This window comes from Bubalus kerabau, chromosome 13 (assembly GCF_029407905.1).
Source record: "Bubalus kerabau isolate K-KA32 ecotype Philippines breed swamp buffalo chromosome 13, PCC_UOA_SB_1v2, whole genome shotgun sequence".
Classification (NCBI taxonomy): domain Eukaryota; kingdom Metazoa; phylum Chordata; class Mammalia; order Artiodactyla; family Bovidae; genus Bubalus; species Bubalus kerabau.
This window is the reverse complement of record NC_073636.1, coordinates 26,911,293-26,931,709: the sequence shown is the minus strand read 5'-3', so window position 1 is coordinate 26,931,709 and position 20,417 is coordinate 26,911,293. Positions and strand designations below refer to the sequence as shown.

At 39.0% G+C, this 20,417-nt stretch overlaps 1 protein-coding gene across 1 annotated transcript in view; it reads right to left on the bottom strand.

Moving 5' to 3' along the window:
• MYO3A (myosin IIIA) overlaps window positions 1–20,417 on the bottom strand; it is a 161,861-nt gene that overhangs the window by 73,622 nt on the left and 67,822 nt on the right. The window contains exons 10-15 of the mRNA XM_055545372.1: window positions 17,039–17,155; window positions 14,331–14,435; window positions 14,140–14,223; window positions 10,727–10,929; window positions 3,100–3,198; window positions 2,886–3,000 (exon numbers count right to left, since the gene is read on the bottom strand). Of these exons, the coding sequence (XP_055401347.1) occupies window positions 2,886–3,000; window positions 3,100–3,198; window positions 10,727–10,929; window positions 14,140–14,223; window positions 14,331–14,435; window positions 17,039–17,155 (723 nt within the window). The remainder of the gene's footprint in view (window positions 1–2,885; window positions 3,001–3,099; window positions 3,199–10,726; window positions 10,930–14,139; window positions 14,224–14,330; window positions 14,436–17,038; window positions 17,156–20,417) is intronic.

Sequence of the window (20,417 nt, the reverse complement as noted above, 5' to 3'; positions counted from 1 at the left end):
TCTGAATTCCTCTTGGTTATGGAGAAAGGCTACACCAGAAAAATTAACTCTAAAAGTTGAAACATTTCCTGATGGAGAAGGATTATCCTGGTTTACCTAAACCTCTTCTGAAGAGAAGGCCCCAATTTCAAGTTAGGAAAAGAAAAACCATTCATGTGTCCTTCTCCAACCTCAATCAAGTTGGCAGAGATCACACCCCATTCCCTAAGGTCAAGGTTCTTAAAAATACTTCCCCTCAGGCCTGCAGCTAGGATACCCAAGGTGGAGTCAAAGACTTCCCAAAAGAAGTCAAGATCTGTCATCAGAACTGCCAACAGAAGAGGCTCCGCATTTGAGAAAACGCACTTAGCAGCAAACTTTGCCCTATGCAAAGAACAGGTACAGCAGGGTTTTTATGTTTAGATTTCTTTGATGTGGGTTGTTTTAAAAGTCTTTATTTAATTTGTTACAATATTGTTTCTGTTTTATCTTTTGGTTCTTTGGCCTCAAGGCATGTAAGAGCTTAGATTCCCAATGAGGGATGGAACCCACACCCTTTGCATTGGAAGGTACTGGATGGCCAGGGAAGTCCCCAGGCACAGCTCTGAAATAATTATTTGGCAGTGAGCAAATGTATCAAATGGATGAAAGGCTACTGTTGACAGCCTTCTATTTTAGAAGGGAGTCAGCACTTTCTGACAAACATGCTACAAAATTTGATTCAATAATATCACTGCACATAATTTGAATGATTCTCATCACGTTTCACTTCCATCAGCATCTCTACATTTTATATACAGCTGATAAAACTTTCCAAAGTTTTGGAAAAGAATTAGGTATTATTTTTAGCTCAGGCTCTTAGTAGAGATTTGATAACCCAAGAAATTTCAGTAAACTTCTTAAGCAGATACATGAACAGTTTCAAGTTGTAGGAGTGTCATTTATGAAAATGAAATTAAAATCCAACAAATTCACACTACTTTCCTGCAAGAGTTCATCTAAAAGCCTGATTAGCATTTATAGTGAAGTATTCTTATCACAGAACTGAATCAACACAGCAAACTACAAGTAAGCTGCTAAGAGCAGAGTCTGAAAGCTTCTCTAAAAGCCTTCAGGAGTCCCTATTAAACAAGATACTTTGTTATAAAAATTTTGAAAATACAACCTAGGACACAGAAAGAAATCTTTATTACTCAAGGATAAATTCATAGCCTTAAATGCTTTCATTATCAAGTAAGGAACATGAATAGAGAAACTAAGCATTCTCGTTAAAAAGGAAAACAAGAAACCAAATTCATACATTAATAAAAAAATTTTTTAATAAAATCAATAATACAAATAATGTGCTTCAAAAGGTGCCATCAAGAAAATAAAAGACAACAAAAGAGAAAATTTGTGCAAATCATGTAAGACACTTGTATCTACAACATAAATAATTCTTACAACTCAAATTAAAAAATCAGCAAAGAATGTGAACAGATGCCTCTTTAAAGAAGATATATAAATGATAAATGACCAACAAGTGCATGAAACAGAACCTCAGCATCATAAGCCTTTGCTGCTGCTGCTGCTAAGTTGCTTCAGAAGTGTCCGACTCTGTGCGACCCCATTGACGGCAGCCCACCAGGCTCCTCCGTCCCTGGGATTCTCAAGGCAAGAACACTGGATTGGGTTGCCATTTCCTTCTCCAATGCATGAAAGTGAAAAGTGAAAAGTGAAAGTGAAGTTGCTCAGTCATGTCCAACTCTTAGCAACCCCTTGGACTGCAGCCTACCAGGCTCCTCCATCCATGGGATTTTCCAGGCAAGAGTACTGGAGTGGGGTGCCATTGCCTTCTCCCATAAGCCTTTAGGGAAATGTAAATCAAGCCCACAGTGACATACCATATCACACCCATGAGACTGGCTAGAACCAGACAGTAGTAAGTGCTGGGGAAGATGCAGAGAAGCCCCGAACCTACCTACTGAATTGAAAAATAGTGCAGCTGCTTACAGTCTGGTAAGTTCCTCAAAAGGTTAAACATAGTGTTGCTCTGTAACCTGGCTCTTCCATTCCTCGATATACACCAAAGAGAAGCAAAAGCTCATGTCACAAAAAAACCTGGACATGGATGATCACAGCAGCATGATTCATTATAGCCGAAAAATGGCACTGACCCAAATGCCCATCACGTCATGAATGGATAAATAACATGAGGCATATAAACACAATGCAACAGCACACCTCAATGAAAGACGGGGAAATACCGACACATGCTACAACATGGATGGGCCTTGCAGACTTCATGTCAAACGAGAGAAGCTGACCACAAAGGGGGACATAATGCATCGCTCGAGTCATGTGAAATGTACAGAATAAGCAGATCGAGGGTGACAGAAGCAGAAGTGGGCTGGGAATGAGGAGGAACTGCCAATCACGAGCAGGTTTCCTTGCGAGTAAAAATTCAGAACATGAAAATATTCTCAAAGTGATTATGGAGAAGGATGCACACCTCTGTGGCTGTATTGAGTCATTAAAATGTACTGTTTTAAATGGCTGACTTGTACGGTATATGAATAACATCTTCATAAAGCTGTAAGAAGAAAACACTGCACTAAAAAAAGTGTGACATGATCACATTTATGTATTTACATAAAATTTTATATATATGTGGGAGAGGTAAATGTATATAAAATAAAAGATTAAGAATAAAACCAAGTTCAATTATATCTCAAGGCCACAGTTTCCTCAAGTATGAGATAAAAATTATAATCATTATTTCATAAGGTCATTTCAGTAATTTAAAAAATTATCCATATAATGCACTGAACACAATGTCTGGCATGTGGGCCACTCTATAAATGCTAACTCTTACCATGAGTGATGACAAAAAGATGCTTAAAGGTTTAAATGCCTTTCATACTCACCTCCATTGTAAAACCGATGACTTTGAAACACTGCTCAATTAATTCATATTGGGATTTATAGAAACTATTATTCATCATGTCCTGTATTGTTCTGATGTGGTCATTCTGCAGGTATCTGGGGGTAGGGGAGGGGAAATCCCCAAAGATAGGTGAGAATCTAAAATTTAGTGAAAAGTAGAAGTATTATTTATAAAAGTTCAAGCTGCTGAGTTACCTGGGAGGCTTGTCTTCTGGCAATTTATAATGGGCTAATTTCTTCTTTTCAGCTAAACCAGTATAGATGTAATAAAAAATATGAAAGTTTTTTTCTCCACTGAAAAGATAAGACATTTTCAGGACGGTGGTTCGTAAGAACACTTATTAATTGCTAAAGATTTTTGGTGATACAATTATCAGAACAACTGTGAGTGCCACAGAGGGTTTCCTGGAATACTGGATTTTGGCTTTCTGTGGTTGCGACTGTCTTTAGTATTTTCAACTACAACTGTCATTGAATTACAGACTCTGCTAAGCGCTTTGTATGAATCATTCAGTACATATTTGTGGGCCCAACACGCATTTCCTAGGCATTGGGGATACAGCAGGAGCAAACAGTCCAAATGCCCTGACTTCTTAAAGTCTGCATGCCCGTGGGAACAAAGTAGTAATGAATGGAGCATGCCAGGTGGTGGTGAGTGCTACATGGTCTTAGTCACCTGCCTTAACCCCCTCATTTCACATACAAAGAAACTGACGCTTAGAGGGGACACTAATCTCCCCTCAGGTCACAAAGTTGATGGCCAAACTGGATTTCACCAGGGCTGTTTGATTCCAAAGCCCATGTCATTAACCACCTCTCTACCCTGTCTTTCTGGGACTCAGTTTTCTCTCTTGCAAGAGAAATCTGTTCTTTATGAATCTCAAGTTCCACGACTCTGCGGTTCTCTGTATGATCAGCATTTCCAAGGCTCTATAATAGCACAATTAAGGAATGTGGGTTACAATGAGGTATTGAAGACCTACTGCTCAGAAAAAAAAATTTCTTCCAAACTATAAAAGCTCATGGACAAGGCACCTGGTCACCCAAAAGCTCTGAAGGAGATATACAATGAGATTAATGGTGTTTTCATACCTGTTAACACACCATCCACTCTGCAGCCCATGGATCAAGAAATAATGTTGACTTTCAAGTCTTATTATTTAAGAAATATATTTTGTAAGGCTATGCCTGCCATAGATAGTGATTCCTTTGATGGATCTGGGTAAAGTCAATTGAAAACCTTCTGGAAAGGACTCACCATTCTAGATTTCATTAGGAACATTCATGACTCATGGGAAGAAGCCAAATATCAAAATTAACAGGAATTTGGAAGAAGTTGATTCTGACCCTCATGGATGATTGAGGGGTTCCAGACTTCAGTGGAGGAAGTAACTGCAGATGTGGCAGAAATAGCAAGAGAATAAGAAGTGGAGCCTGGAGATGTGATGGAGATGTTACAGTCTCAGGATAAAACTGGAATGGCTAGAGAGCTGCTTCTTATGGATGAGCAAAGAAAGTGGTTTCTTAAGATGGAATCTACTGGTGAAGATGCTGTGAAGATTGCTGAAATGACAACAAAAGATTTCGAATATGACATAAAGGGAGTTGATTAAACAGCAACAGGGTTTGAGAGGACTGACTCCAGTGTTGAAAGAAGTTCCACTGTGGGCAAAATGCTGTCAAACAGCATCACAGGCCGCAGAGGACTCGTCCATGAAAGGAACAGTCAATTAAAGAGGCAAACTTCATTGGTAATAAGTTGCCACAGACACCTCAGTCTTCAGCAGCCACCAACTTGATCCATCAGCAGCTATCAATATGGAGGCAAGATCCTCCACCTAACAAAAAATTATAACTGGCTGAAGGAAATCAGCCCTGAATATTCACTGGAAGGACTGATGCTGAAGCCCCAATACTTTGGCCAGCTGATGTGAAGAACTGACTCACTGGAAAACAACCAATGAATGTCGAGAAAGACTGAAGGCAAGAGGAGAAGGGTCAAGAGAGGATGAGATGGTTGGATGGCATCACTGACTCAATGGACATGAGTTTGAGCAAGCTTCAGGAGTTGGTGATGAACAGGGAAGTCTGGCGTGCCAGTCCATGGGGGTGGCAAAGAATCAGACAGGACTGAATGACTGAACTGAAGGCTCAGATGATGGCTAGCATGTTTTGGCAATAAAACATTTTAAATTAAGATACGTGTATTTTTTTTAGACATAATGCCACTGCACACATAATAAACTATAACATATTGTAAACATAACTTTTGTATGCACCAAGAGATTGAAAAATTCATGTGACTGGCTTTTCTGTGATATTCACCTTATTGCAGTAGGCTGGAACCAAAGCCACAAATATGTCCAAAGTAGGCTTGTATTCAATTGAATTTGAGATGAAAGCAGGTTGTTGGAAATGAAAAATATGAACTTGGGACACAGCAAGACACACATCTTCTGCTGTCAATCACATAGAGCTATCCATTGAGGCCATGATGTCAGAAGAAATTGCTAAGCCTGAGAATATTCAGAGAAAGAAACACTCTAAGAACAAACTTTTGCTAGGTACACATTTTGGGAATGGATGGATGAATCTAAGTCAGAGAGGAAAAACTCAGAGATGAGTTCAGTCGTAAAAGCAAAGACAGGTGAACGTTTCAAGAAAAGGGGCGTCCACAGGCCTAGATGCTGACCTGAGGATGGCCGCACCCTTTAGAGCTGACTGTGTTCATACCTTCTACGCCTCCAGCCATCATTTGTGGCAGTCACCAGTAACGCTATGATGAACAATTGTGTTGTAGACGAGCACGGTTGGAACAAAACTGAAAGCTCACTTCTGGCCTCTTCTTACCACAAAATAACAAAACTCCTCTAAGACAGGCACAGCATATAATTTAGTTTGCTTTGTTCTAATGAAATCACATTGATTGCTCTATGTGTCATACCTTTAACACGTAAATGATTCGGCACACAATTAGCAGAGTGACTCATAAGTGTAGACACCCACAATTGGTGGTGTTCTTGTTAATTATCAGTTTACATTTACTGAGGACTGTAATTTGATAAGACCTGGAGATGATATAGGAAAAATATTGACCTTCAGAAGATAAACCATTAGAGAATTAAAGGAACAGGAAAAAAAGATTACCCATCTCATGGGTATCTCCAAAGATTACCCATCTCATGTCCTGCCTTAACTCATGATTAGTGATACCCAGGTAAGAACGGCCTGGGGGCAAACCCTGGGCTCAGCAAGTCACCAGATAAGGCAGCTTGAACAAGCTGAATAATGCAGCTTTGAACTTCCTGGGTCCATTTACATGGATTATATGAATGATGGAAAATTATATGCAAATTTTTGCAATATAAAAAAAATGTGTGTAGATTATCTTGTGCAAGATGAAGTGGAGAACTTATCTTTACCCAGGCATACAGGGGGTGGTGACAGTTAACATAAAACTAACCATGTGTTACTTTTCTTACTATTTTATCACTCTGCTCTCAAAGAATTACATGACCATGCAGCATGCCTCTCTCTCGTAATTGGAGAAATTGCATATCAGCCTATCGTCACCAAGTGGTTTTTTTTCTTTAATGTACCAATGTTTCCAATACTGTATGATGAATATGACTGTAATACTGTCTGCCCTCATATTTATAAGATTCTTAAAAAGAATAGGATTCATTCATTAGTATATCAGCTAGGCTACTGTGAAGCAATTAGTAAATATGAATTTATTTTTCACATTATCTTTTCCTTTTTGATGTCCAGTGTTAGGATCATGTTGAAAGTATCATCTAAGACAATACTGGCATAGGTATTGAGAGATGATTCATCTTGTAAAGAGACAACATGAACTTCACGGCATCAGTAGATACAGTACAGTACTTTCAATATATTTTCTCTTCCTTATAGTTTTCTTAATAACATTTTCTTTCCTCTAGCTTACCTTTTTGTAAGACTCAGTACATATAGTTTAACAAAATAACCATTAATTGACTGTTTAGGTTATTGTCTGGTTCACAGTCGACTATCACTAGTTATGTTTGGGAAAAGTCAAAGTTATTTGTAAATTTTTGACTGCAAGGGCAGTTGGCACCCCTTAACCTCACAGTGTTCAAGGGTCACTGTATTCTCTGACCAACCCCTATTGTAGACCCACTAAGGCTTCCTCAAGGTCCCCCACAGACACTCAGGGTAGGCCACATTCCTTCAGGCAGCAGCTCCCAAGAGGCGGCAACCCTGCACAGTCCTAGGTCTCTGCAGGCTCTGCGGTGTGGCCCCTCCTTCTGCCCTACAGACCCAAGGGTCGGCATGACTTCGCAGCACTGCTAGTCTGTGTGTATCTCACCGTTTATTCTTGGTTTTTCCAGCCTCTCCCTCTGTAAACAGTCCTCTCAGTTAGACCCTTTGAACTGGTTCTTTCCTTTCAGTTCCTGAATGACAGGGTATATCATCTTTTAAAGGACCTACTCAGAATTCTTCTATTACATCTCTGATACTTTCACTTTTAAACATCATAAAAAAGCTTCTCTAGTATTTAAAAATGAAATTCAAAAAGTAAAAGAAAAAAAATAGATGTAAAAAACCTGGAAAATGGAAAAATTATAAGGCAAATGTTCTTGAATTATAACTGAGATGTATTTCGACCTGGAATACTATTCCCCAATAAACAATGTAAAACTAAAGTCATTTAGGCCAGCTGAAAATAAGCTTACTTTCTTCACAGTATGCCTAAAATATGACCCTAATTGTGCTGTTTTCTAGACTATATGGTACAATAGTCCAATAAACATGAATGACATTATTTTTAGGAGAGCAAATTTGAAGTTATTTATATTAAATACTTATACTGCATACCTGCCTAGTCACTCAGTCATGTCAGACTTTCTGTGACCCCATGGACTGTAGCCCTCCAGGCTCCTCTGTTCATGGAATTCTCCAGGCAAGAATATTGGAGTAGGTTGCCATTCCCTTCTCCAAGGGATCTTCCAGACCCAGGGATCTACCTGGGTCTCCTGTTTTGCAGGTAGATTCTTTATTGTCTGAGCCACCAGGGAAGCCCAAATACTTATATTAAAGGCATTTATATTAATTCTATTGTACCTAAATTCCTGGGAATTTAACATACAACACATAACTACAACAATGTAGATGATTCAGTATAAAACCAACATGCAATACCATGTATAATATAGGTAACTAGTGGGAAGCTGCTGTATAGCACAGGAAGCTGAGTTCAGTGCTCTCTGATGACCTAAAGGGGTGGGATGGGGGGTGGAAAGGAGACTCAGGAGGGAGGGGAAATATGTATACATAAAGCTGATTCACTTCATTGTGAATCAGAATCAGTTTCTGTTGTATTACCAGAAACTAATACAATGTTAAGATGACGCTGTGAAAGTGCTGCACTCAATACGCCAGCAAATTTGGAAAACTCAGCAGTGGCCACAGGACTGGAAAAGGTCCGTTTTCATTACAATCCCAAAGAAAGGCAATGCCAAAGAATGCTCAAACTACTGCACAATTGCACTCATCTCACACGCTAGTAAAGAAATGCTCAAAATTCTCCAAGCCAGGCTTCAGCAATACGTGAACCGTGAACTTCCTGATGTTCAAGCTGGTTTTAGAAAAGGCAGAGGAACCAGAGATCAAATTGCCAACATCCGTTGGATCATGGAAAAAGCAAGAGAGTTCCAAAAAACATCTATTTCTGCTTTATTGACTATGCCAAAGCCTTTGACTGTGTGGATCACAATCAACTGTGGAAAATTCTTCAAGAGATGGAAATACCAGACCACCTGATCTGCCTCTTGAGAAATTTGTATGCAGGTCAGGAACCAACAGTTAGAACTGGACATGGAACAACAGACTGGTTCCAAATAGGAAAAGGAGTTTGTCAAGGCTGTATATTGTCACCCTGCTTATTTAACTTATATGCAGAGTACATCATGAGAAACACTGGACTGGAAGAAACACAAAGTGGAATCAAGATTGCCGGGAGAAATACCAATAACCTCAGATATGCAGATGATGCCACCCTTATGGCAGAAAGTGAAGAGGAACTCAAAAGCCTCTTGATGAAAGTGAAAGTGGAGAGTGAAAAAGTTGGCTTAAAGCTCAACATTCAGAAAACGAAGATCATGGCATCTGGTCCCATCACTTCATGGGAAATAGATGGGGAAACAGTGGAAACAGTGTCAGACTTTATTTTTCTGGGCTCCAAAATCACTACAGATGGTGACTGCAGCCATGAAATTAAAAGACGCTTACTCCTTGGAAGGAAAGTTATGACCAACCTAGATAGCATATTCAAAAGCAGAGACATTACTTTGCCAACAAAAGTTCGTCTAGTCAAGGCTATGGTTTTTCCTGTGGTCATGTGGGGTGTGAGAGTTGGACTGTGAAGAAGGCTGAGCGCTGAAGAATTGATGCTTTTGAAGTGTGGTGTTGGAGAAGACTCTTGAGAGTCCCTTGGACTGCAAGGAGATCCAACCAGTCCATTCTGAAGGAGATCAGCCCTGGGATTTCTTTGGAAGGAATGATGCTAAAGCTGAAACTCCAGTACTTTGGCCACCTCATGCGAAGAGTTGACTCATTGGAAAAGACTCTGATGCTGGGAGGGATTGGGGACAGGAGGAGAAGGGGACGACAGAGATGGCTGGATGGCATCACTGACTCGATGGACGTGAGTCTGGGTGAACTCCGGGAGTTGGTGATGGACAGGGAGGCCTGGTGTGCTGCGATTCATGGGGTCGCAAAGAGTTGGACATGACTGAGCGACTGATCTGATCTGAATACATTGTTGTAAAGCACTTATATTCCAATTAAAAAATAAATTAATTAAAAAAGTAAAATCAGATAAAATCCATGAGATCTTGTCAAAAAAAGAAAAGAAAAATGGAAGACTCTAAATTGGCACAACTTTTAAAAAATACCAGGGTACAAATTCAATGCTATTATTATAGTTTTTTCATTAGAATAACAAACAAAGATGGTTTGGGATCATGAAGACAGAAGAGAAATTTTGTCATTCAGCTACAAACTGCCAAAAGGAACTTGCTCAACCTGAACATACCAGAACATCGTGCTGGTGGTTTAATCAGAAGACAAAGAAAAGAACACAACAATAAAACCCCTTCCTGAATCCCTTTTTTCCAGGTGGGGGGAAGGTCCCTTGTGTATAAACACTGGGAGAATATAATCAATACAAAGATCTATTTATATATACCAGCATTTAAAAGAAAAAAATGTTATTTCTAATTAAATTTCACATTGTTTTGTGTAGAGAAGTATATTCTCTTCTACTCAAGAAATCACTCTAATTTATCCTGTTAGTACTTCTATGAGGGGCTTAGGCTTTCTATCTGTTTTCATACATTTAGGTTATTTACTACCTCTTTTAGGGCTTCTCTGGTGGCTCAGTGGTAAAGAAACTGTCTTCCAATGCAAGAGATGTGGGTTTGATCCCTGGATTGGAAGATCCCCTGGGGATGGAAATGGCAACCCACTCCAGTATTCTTGCCTGGGAAATCCCATGGACACAGGAGCCTGGAGGGCTACCATCCATGGGGTCACAAAGAGTCAGAAACAATTTAATGACTAAAGCAACAACTAACTCCTCTACTGGATATAACCCATAAGAGAGTAAGACAGTGCTGAGGGATCTCTGCTTCCAATAGGCAACGCCTCATACATAGTAGGCGATGAGCAAACTTTTGTTGCACTTTTGTTACATGAGTAAGACACTTTATTATTAAAACAAAAGCATCATCTTGGCTTACGTTTCCCAGATAATAGGAAATAGGTGATGTGAACTTACCTAGCTTGATGGATAACTCGGGATTTCTCCAGCAGGTATTCAGAGATCTGTGCTCCCACGACAGCTCCAGAAGGGGTAAATTTCATTTCTAAGTATTTTCCAAATCGGCTGGAATTGTCATTTATAATAGTGCAGGCATTGCCAAATGCTTCCACCAAATTGTTTACTTGTAAAATCTTCTCTTGCAGGGTTTTGTTATTAGCCTACAGAAAATGTCAAGATGTAAAAAAAAAAAGTAAAATTTTATTTTTGTATGAAACGAAAAGTCTCTTTGATAAGCACTTTATGTAGATGTAAACATACAAGAACATATTCTTGGTTTGTTGCCAGATGTTACAATCCCATTTTAAAAATTTAAGGTAAAATTACATAGAGTGAGATTCACCCTTTATAGAGTATAGTTCTGAAAGTTTCTACAAACATATGCAATCATATGAATCCCACTACGATTCACATATAGAACAATCCAATAACCTCCAAACTTGTCTCATTACTCTGCAGTCAATCCTTCCCTCCACCCTCAGCCCCCAACAATCACTGACATGTTTCTGTGCCTACAGTTTTAAATTTGCAAGAATGGTACAGAAAGTGAACCATATGGTATGTAAGGTTCTTAATGTGGTTCCTCTGACTCAGCCTAGGAATTTGAGATTTATCCAAACCTCACGCCATGAGCTTTATTGTTTTGTATCAGGGTTCATTCCTTTTTGGTGCTGAGTAATACTCCACTGAATGGATATACCATTGTTTCTTTATTCATTTCCTAGTTCCCTTGTTTCCTCTTCTTGGAGATTATTAATAAAGCTGCTATAAATTATCTGTAGTTTTTCTGCATGAACATGGGTTTTTATTTCACTTGAATAAATACCTAGGAGTAAAATTGTTGAGTTGTATAATGAGTATGGTTAGACTTTCTAAGAAGCTTCTGTGCTGTTTTCAAAGTGGCTGTACCATTTTGCATTCTTATCAGCAATGTAAGAGACTTTCATTCAGTTCCTCTACATCCTTATCAGCACTTAGCATCCTTATCAGACTTTTAAAAAATATTTTAGCCATTTTGATGCTATTTCATGGTGGTTTCAATTTGCATTTCCCTAATGACTACTAAAGTAATGCTCAAAATTCTCCAAGTCAGGCTTCAGCAATACGTGAACCGTGAACTTCCAGATGTTCAAGCTGGTTTTAGAAAAGGCAGAGGAACCAGAGACCAAACTGCCGACATCCAATGGATCATCGAAAAAGCAAGAGAGTTCCAGAAAAACATCTATTTCTGCTTTATTGACTATGCCAAAGCCTTTGCCTGTATGGATCACAATAAACTGTGGAAAATTCTGAAAGAGATGAGAATGCCAGACCACCTGACCTGCCTCTTGAGAAACCTGTATGCAGGTCAGGAAGCAACAGTTAGAACTGGACATGGAACAACAGACTGGTTCCAAATACGAAAAGGAGTACATCAAGGCTGTATATTGTCACCCTGCTTATTTAACTTATATGCAGAGTACATCATGAGAAACGCAGGGCTGGATGAAGCACAAGCTGGAATCAAGACTGCCGGGAGAAATATCAATAACCTCAGATATGCAGATGACACCACCGTTATGGCAGAAAGTGATGAGATGGCTGGATGGCATCACGACTCGATGGACATGAGTCTGAGTGAACTCCAGGAGTTGGTGATGGACAGGGAGGCCTGGCGTGCTGCAATTCATGGGGTCGCAAAAAGTTGGACATGACTGAGCGACTGAACTGAACTGAACTGAATGACTACTGGGTTGATCATCCTATTTTCATTTGCTTTTGGCCACTTACACATATCTTTGGTAAAATGGCTAGTCATTTTTTTGTTCCTTTTTTGTTATTTGATCTCTTACTTTGGAATTTTTAAGTTTTTAAATATATATTCTGAATACAAGTCTTTTATTAGATATGTGACTTGCAGATAGTTTCTCTGAGTCTATAGCTTATATTTCATTTTCTTAACAATGTCATTCAGAGAACAGGATGTTTCTCATTTTGGTGAAATCAAATTTACCCATTATGGATTAAGCTTTTTATGTTGCATCTAACAACTCTTTGCCTAACCCCGAAGAACAAAGTTAACTGACAATTTTCTTCTAGAAATTTTAGATTTTGGTTTAATCATTTGTCATTAACTGATCTTTGCACTTTTGTTGCAAATCAATAAGCCACACATGCAGATTCAGTTCAGTCGCTCAGTCGTGTCCAATTCTTTGTGACTCCATGGACTGCAGCATGTCAGGCTTCCCTATCTGACACCAACTCCCAGAGTTTGCTCCAACTCATGTCCATTGAGTCAGTGATGCCATCCAACCATCTCATCCTCTGTTGTCCCCTTCTCCTCCTGCCTTCACTCTTTCCCAGCATCAGGGTCTTTTCCAGTGAGTCAGTTCTTCACATCAGGTGGCTGAAGTATTGGAGCTTCAGCAATACTTATACAGTACTGTGCAGATTACTTTATTCCTTTGATCTCTCTGCCATCTTTTCTTCAATAACACACTGTTCTGACTATTACAGCTTTATAAGGAGTCTTGAAATCAGGTAGTATTTGTTAATCCTCCAACTTTGTTCTTTTTCAAAACTGATTATTACAGTTCCTTTGCCTTTTCCACATAAATGTGTGATTCAAGTCCTCAGTTTCTAAAATATAAAATCCTGCTGGGATTTTTACTGTAAACAACAGTGAATCTACAGATCAATTTGTAGAGAACTGGTATCTTAATAATATTGAATCTTTTAATCCATGAACATGTCATGCTGCTGCTGCTGCTAAGTCACTTCAGTTGTGTCCGACTCCGTGCAACCCCATAGATGGCAGCCCACCAGGCTCCCCCGTCCCTGGGATTCTCCAGGCAAGAACACTGGAGTGGGTTGCCATATCTCTCCTATTATTCAGGTCTTCTTTGATTTCTTTTATCAACTTTTTCTATTTTTCAGCATACAAATCTTGCACATGGTTTGTAAGATATAGATTTAAATAGTTTATGCTTTTATGGTGCTAATATAAATGTAAATTTATATATTTAAATTTATAACTGATCAGTTTTGGTATGTATAATTAATTTCTGTATATTGACTCCCCTTCAACTTGCTAGTAACAAAAGAAGAGGAAATAAAGTATTCAGTGAATATATTAGGGCCAGAAAGAGAGAAAATTACATTTATAAAGCCTTGTCTACTAAGAGTGAGAAAAGTTAGAATTTGCTCAAAACAAAAGCATATGCTTCTTATACTTTTTGTTATATTTTGCACTCACAAAGGACAACAAATGTATTATAATTTCTGGGCATTATTAAATGTGGTAGTTCATGGATATTAACTTCATCAATTAAATTTAATTCTGAAATATAACAAATATCTCTGTTAGGATAGAGAAAGAAAGTAAATTATACCTTTCCAAGCACTGTCAGCTGCTGAACTAAGAGATGAGCACTTTCAGTTTTTCCAGCACCACTTTCTCCAGAGATAACAATGCACTGTGCAGTGAGAAAAGGGACCAGTAAGAACACTTCATCCTCACAATATTCAATGGACAGTCAAGAAACTAAGAGGAGAATTTCTAAGAATGTGAGCTTCTCCTTACCTGATCTGAACTGTATGTTACCATAGACTGGTATCCTAAGTCAGCCATGGCAAAAATGTGAGGAGGATTGGCAGTTCTCTTTGCTCCAATATACAACTTGGAATGCTAGAAGTTAAAAAGAACATGTGTTGTAGGGCTTTGGTTTCTGTTTAAATCCTATTTATTTACAGATAGAGCACTAATTTTTAAAGAAACAGATCCATCAAACACCTGCAAAGCATTACTAAACCACCAAAACATTAATACATATTACATATACATATACATGCACAAATCATGCACAATTATGTAAAATAAAAGTTTGATATAAAACAACAGGGAAAAATGACATGATATAATATGACATAACATGGTCAGTGGTATTTAAATGAAGACTCGTTTGGAAGTGAATACCACTTCCAAAGCAGAACTTAAAGTTTCCAAATGCTATAATTTATTTTATTTATCTATTTTAAAACTTTTCTTTTGGTCATGCGGCATGTGGTATCTTAGTTACCCTACCAGTCATCAAACCTTTGCTCCCTGCACTGGAAGTACAGAGTCTCAACCGTTGTACCACCAAGGAAGTCCCTATAATTTCTTTAGATAAGCAATTTATAAATAAGACAATTAGGTATCATTTCATTAACTATTTCTTAGATCTAATAATGTCTGACACACAAGTACTACTTTTTTCTTTTCTATCATTTATCAATAACACACTTTTTCATTTGATTTGCCCAAGATTCCATAGTTAATTTATAGCAGACTATGCACTCAAGCCCAAATCTAAAACTTTTGTCAATGTTCAATATGCATTATTCTTCTAACTCTTAAAATGGTAGAGACTGAGAGAATTATATATTTTCACATGAAAAATTATATTAAGCACAGTATAAAAATAATATTATAGAGTACTACACAAACAACTAGAAGAGTATGGACCCAACTAAAAATACAACACACAAAATAAATAATAAAAAACCTAGCTTAACTCCAGAATATTAATCTATATTTAAACATTAGGGGCTGAATATTAGATAAATATATACTTAAATTCATAAAATATATCACCTGATATTAAAAATCAATCAAAGATTGATGTACCCCATCAATGTACCCCAATGTTCATTATAGCACTACTTACAATAGCTGGAATATTGAAGCAAACTAGATGTCCATTGGCAGATAAATGGATAAAGAAGCTGTGGTGTATATATATATATATATATATATATATATATATATATGTATATATACACATATATACAATGGAATATTACTCAGCCATAAAAAGGAATGAATTTGAATCAGTTCTAATGAGGTGGACGAACCTAGAGCCTATCATACAGGATGAAGTAAGTTAGAAAGAGAAAGATAAATATCATATCCTAACATAGATATATGGAATCCAGAAAGATGGTACTGATGAATTTATTTGCAGGGCAGCAATGGAGAAAGAGACATAGAGAACAGACTTATGACTTACAGACTTATAAGTCTTAAGGGAGGACTTATCAGACTTATAGGGAGGGGGGAAGGAAGAAGGTGAGATGTATGAAGACAGTAACATGGAAACTTACATTACCATATGTAACATAGACAGCCAATGGGAATTTGCTGTTATGTCGCAGGGAACTCAAATAAGGGCTCTGTAACAGAAGACTCTTGAGAATCCCTTGAACTTCAAGAAGATCCAACCAGTCCATCCTAAAGGAGATCAGTCCTGGGTGTTCATTGGAAGGATTGATGTTGAAGCTGAAATTCCAATACTTTGGCCACCTCATGTAAAGAACTGACTCATTGGAAAAGACCTTAATGCTGGGAAGGATTGCAGGCAGCAGGAGAAGGGGACGACAGAGGATGAGATGGCTGGATGGCATCACCGACTCGATGGACATGGGTTTGGGTAGACTCCGGGAGTTGGTGATGGACAGGGAGGCCTGGAATGCTGCAATTCACGGGGTTGCAAAGAGTTGGACATGATTGAGCAACTGAACTGAACTGAACTGGGCTTCCCAGGTGGCACTGGTGGTAAAGAACCTGCCTGCCAGTGCAGGAGACTTAAGAGACCTGGGTTCAATCCCTGGGTCAGGAAGATTCCCTGGAGTAGGAAACAACAATCCATTCCAGTGTTCCTCCCTAGAGAATCCCATGGACAGAGGAGCCTGGTGGGGTCCTAAGAGTCAGACATGACTGAAGCGACTTAGAACAGCACATTTAACTATTATTTATTTATCGGTGCTGCAGGGGCTGCTGAGAGCTATTTTCTGCCCAGAACCATGTGTATGTGGCCACTATTCAAAGGTTCTAAAAAATTTTTGAAATTTGAACCTGCAGCTATTTTGGTCATTGTTGTGATCAGTGATTTCTTTGGCTACCCAGCACAACATGTGGGATATTAGTTGCCCGCTCAGGGATCAAACCCATACTCCCTGCAGGGGAAATGCAGAGTCTTAACCACTGACCACCAGGGAAATCCCTTAACTGTTTATTCAAAGGACTAGATAAAATTTTATTTAGCATCATTTGGTGGTGGTTTAGTCGCTGTCATGTCTGACTCTTGCAACCCCATGGGCTGTAGCCCGCCAGGATCCTCGTCCATGGGGTTCTCCAGGCAAGAATACTGGAATGGGTGGCCATTTCCTTGTCCATCATTTAAATTAATTTAAATATCTAAAGAATATAATTTTTGTACAAAGTAAGAAAATACAAGTCACATCACATACCTCTGCTGAATAAATATCCAGACTCTGAAATGGGTTAAGAGCAATGAGTATGTCTCCCACATACATGTAAATCTGATCTCTGGAGTAACACTTCTCAAGTTGCTCTGCGACTGTATTCTATAATGAAATAAAAATAATTTCTTTCTCTTAAAAAATCATTGATGGTCAATGATCATTTTTAAAATAAATTATGATAAATAAAACATCTGGAATCTGGAACAGGATCAGAAAGAAATAGATCTATTGAGAGTAAGAAGTATAACATCAGGTCATGAACTATCTTATCCTTTGATGGGTATTTTCTTTTCTTTCAAAAGCCATAGAGGAATGTCACTGCAACCTATGTTTTCCATAGAACACATTAAGTTACAGGGATTATATATACACAATGCTTTCAAGGAAATAAGTAAATGCAGTAGATGAAGTAAAGAGAAAGAACACTACAATAGGGAAGGGAAGATACAGTGAATGTGATCTGATTCCAAATCAAGGTTAGTCAAGGGCTCTGTGGAATGTCTTGTTCCTTCACTAAAATATTTCGCTTTAAGACAGAGTAAAAAGTATAGAGAAGTAACTTCCACGGTTGATAAATCATATGAGTATACGGAATCAATTTTAATAGTGCCATGAATCATCATTTATAGTATATGACACAAAAACAAAAGCTCTTACATACTCCGGTCAAAAAAGAGAGACACACACAAAAAATACAGTTAACAGAAACAAACCCAGTGCCCAACATGTAGGTTGGCCATATGATTAGCAAAGTCTTATTTATAATACACAAGCCTAGGAATTCACATCATTGGAAACTGTGATACACAAAGATTCATAAAGGTTGTCAAATCTCTGACTTGCAAACACTATTTGATTACGAGATATTTGACGTTCTGAAGAGAGATTATTCTGATGAAGTACTTGAGTTGTTTCAGTTCAGTTCAGTTCAGTCGCTCAGTCATGTCCGACTCTGCAACCCCATGAACCGCAGCATGCCAGGCCTCCCTGTCCATCACCAACTCCCAGAGTTCACTCAGACTCACGTCCATCGAGTCAGTGATGCCATCCAGCCATCTCATCCTCTGTCGTCCCCTTCTCTTCCTGCCCCCAATCCCTCCCAGCATCAGAGTCTTTTCCAATGAGTCAACTCTTCGCATGAGGTGGCCAAAGTACTGGAGTTTTAGCTTTAGCATCATTCCTTCCAAAGAAATCCCAGGGCTGATCTCCTTCAGAATGGACTGGTTGGATCTCCTTGCAGTCCAAGGGACTCTCAAGAGTCTTCTCCAACACCACACTTCAAAAGCATCAATTCTTCAGCACTCAGCCTTCTTCACAGTCCAACTCTCACATCCATACATGACCACTGGAAAATCCATAGCCTTGACTAGACGAACCTTTGTTGGCAAAGTAATGTCTCTGCTTTTCAATATGCTATCTAGGTTGGTCATAACTTTCCTTCCAAGGAGTAAGCGTCTTTTAATTTCATGGCTGCAGTCACCATCTGCAGTGATTTTGGAGCCCAGAAAAATAAAGTCTGACACTGTTTCCACTGTTTCCCCATCTATTTCCCATGAAGTGATGGGACCAGATGCCATGATCTTCGTTTTCTGAATGTTGAGCTTTAAGCCAACTTTTTCACTCTCCACTTTCACTTTCATCAAGAGGCTTTTGAGTTCCTCTTCACTTTCTGCCATAAGGGTGGCATCATCTGCATATGTGAGGTTATTGATATTTCTCCCGGCAATCTTGATTCCAGCTTGTGTTTCTTCCAGTCCAGCGTTTCTCATGATGTACTCTGCATATAAGTTAAATAAGCAGGGTGACAATATACAGCCTTGACAAACTCCTTTTCCTATTTGGAACCAGTCTGTTGTTCCATGTCCAGTTCTAACTGTTGGTTCCTGACCTGTATATAGGTTTCTCAAGAGGCAGGTCAGGTGGTCTGGGATTCCCATCTCTTTAAGAATTTTCCACAGTTTATTGTGATCCACACAGTCAAAGGCTTTGGCATAGTCAATAAAGCAGAAATAGATGTTTTTTGGAACTCTCTTGCTTTTTCCACGATCCAGCAGATGTTGGCAATTTGATCTCTGGTTCCTCTGCCTTTTCTAAAACCAGCTTGAACATCTGGAAGTTCATGGTTCACGTATGCTGAAGCCTGGCTTGGAGAATTTTGAGCATTACTTTACTAGCATGTGAAATTAGTGCAATTGTGCGGTAGTTTGAGCATTCTTTGGCATTGCCTTTCTTTGGGATTGTAATGAAAACTGACCTTTTCCAGTCCTCTGGCCACTGCTGAGTTTTCCAAATTTGCTGGCATATTGAGTGCAGCACTTTCACAGCATCATCTTTCAGGATTTGGAATAGCTCAACTGGAATTCCATCACCTCCACTAGCTTTCTGTACTGATGTTCGTACTGATGCTTTCTAAGGCCCACTTGACTTCACATTCCAGGATGTCTGGCTCTAGGTGAGTGATCACACCATCGTGATTATCTTGGTCATGAAGATCTTTTTTGTACAGTTCTTCTGTGTATTCTTGCCACCTCTTCTTAATATCTTCTGCTTCAGTCAGGTCCATACCATTTCTGTCCTTTATCGAGCCCATCTTTGCATGACATGTTCCCTTGGTATCTCTAATTTTCTTGAAGAGATCTCTAGTCTTTCCCATTCTGTTGTTTTCCTCTATTTCTTTGCATTGATCGCTGAGGAAGGCTTTCTTATCTCTTCTTGCTATTCTTTGGAAGTCTGCATTCAGATGCTTATATCTTTCCTTTTCTCCTTTGCTTTTCGCTACTCTTCTTTTCTCAGCTATTTGTAAGGCCTCCCCAGACAGCCATTTTGCTTTTTTGCATTTCTTTTCCATGGGGATGGTCTTGATCCCTGTCTCCTGTACAATGTCACGAACCTCATTCCATAGTTCATCAGGCACTCTAGCAGATCTAGGCCCTTAAATCTATTTCTCACTTCCACTGTATAATCATAAGGGATTTGATTTAGGCCATACCTGAATGGTCTAGTGGTGCAACCCTAAATTTACCAAATGACTATGGATGTGAGAGTTGGACTATAAAAAAAGCTGAGCGCCAAAGAATTGATGCTTTTGAACTGTGGTGTTAGAGAAGACTCTTGAGAGTCCCTTGGACTGCAAGGAGATCCAACCAGTCCATCCTAAAGGAGATCAGTCCTGGGTGTTCATTGGAAGGACTGATGAAGCTCAAACTCCAATCCTTTGGCCACCTGATGCGAAGAGCTGACTCATTTGAAAAGACTGTGATGCTGGGAAAGATTGAGGGCAGGAGGAGAAGGGGATGACAGAGGATGAGATGGTTAGATGGCATCACCGACTCAATGGACATAGGTCTGGATAGACTTCGAGAGT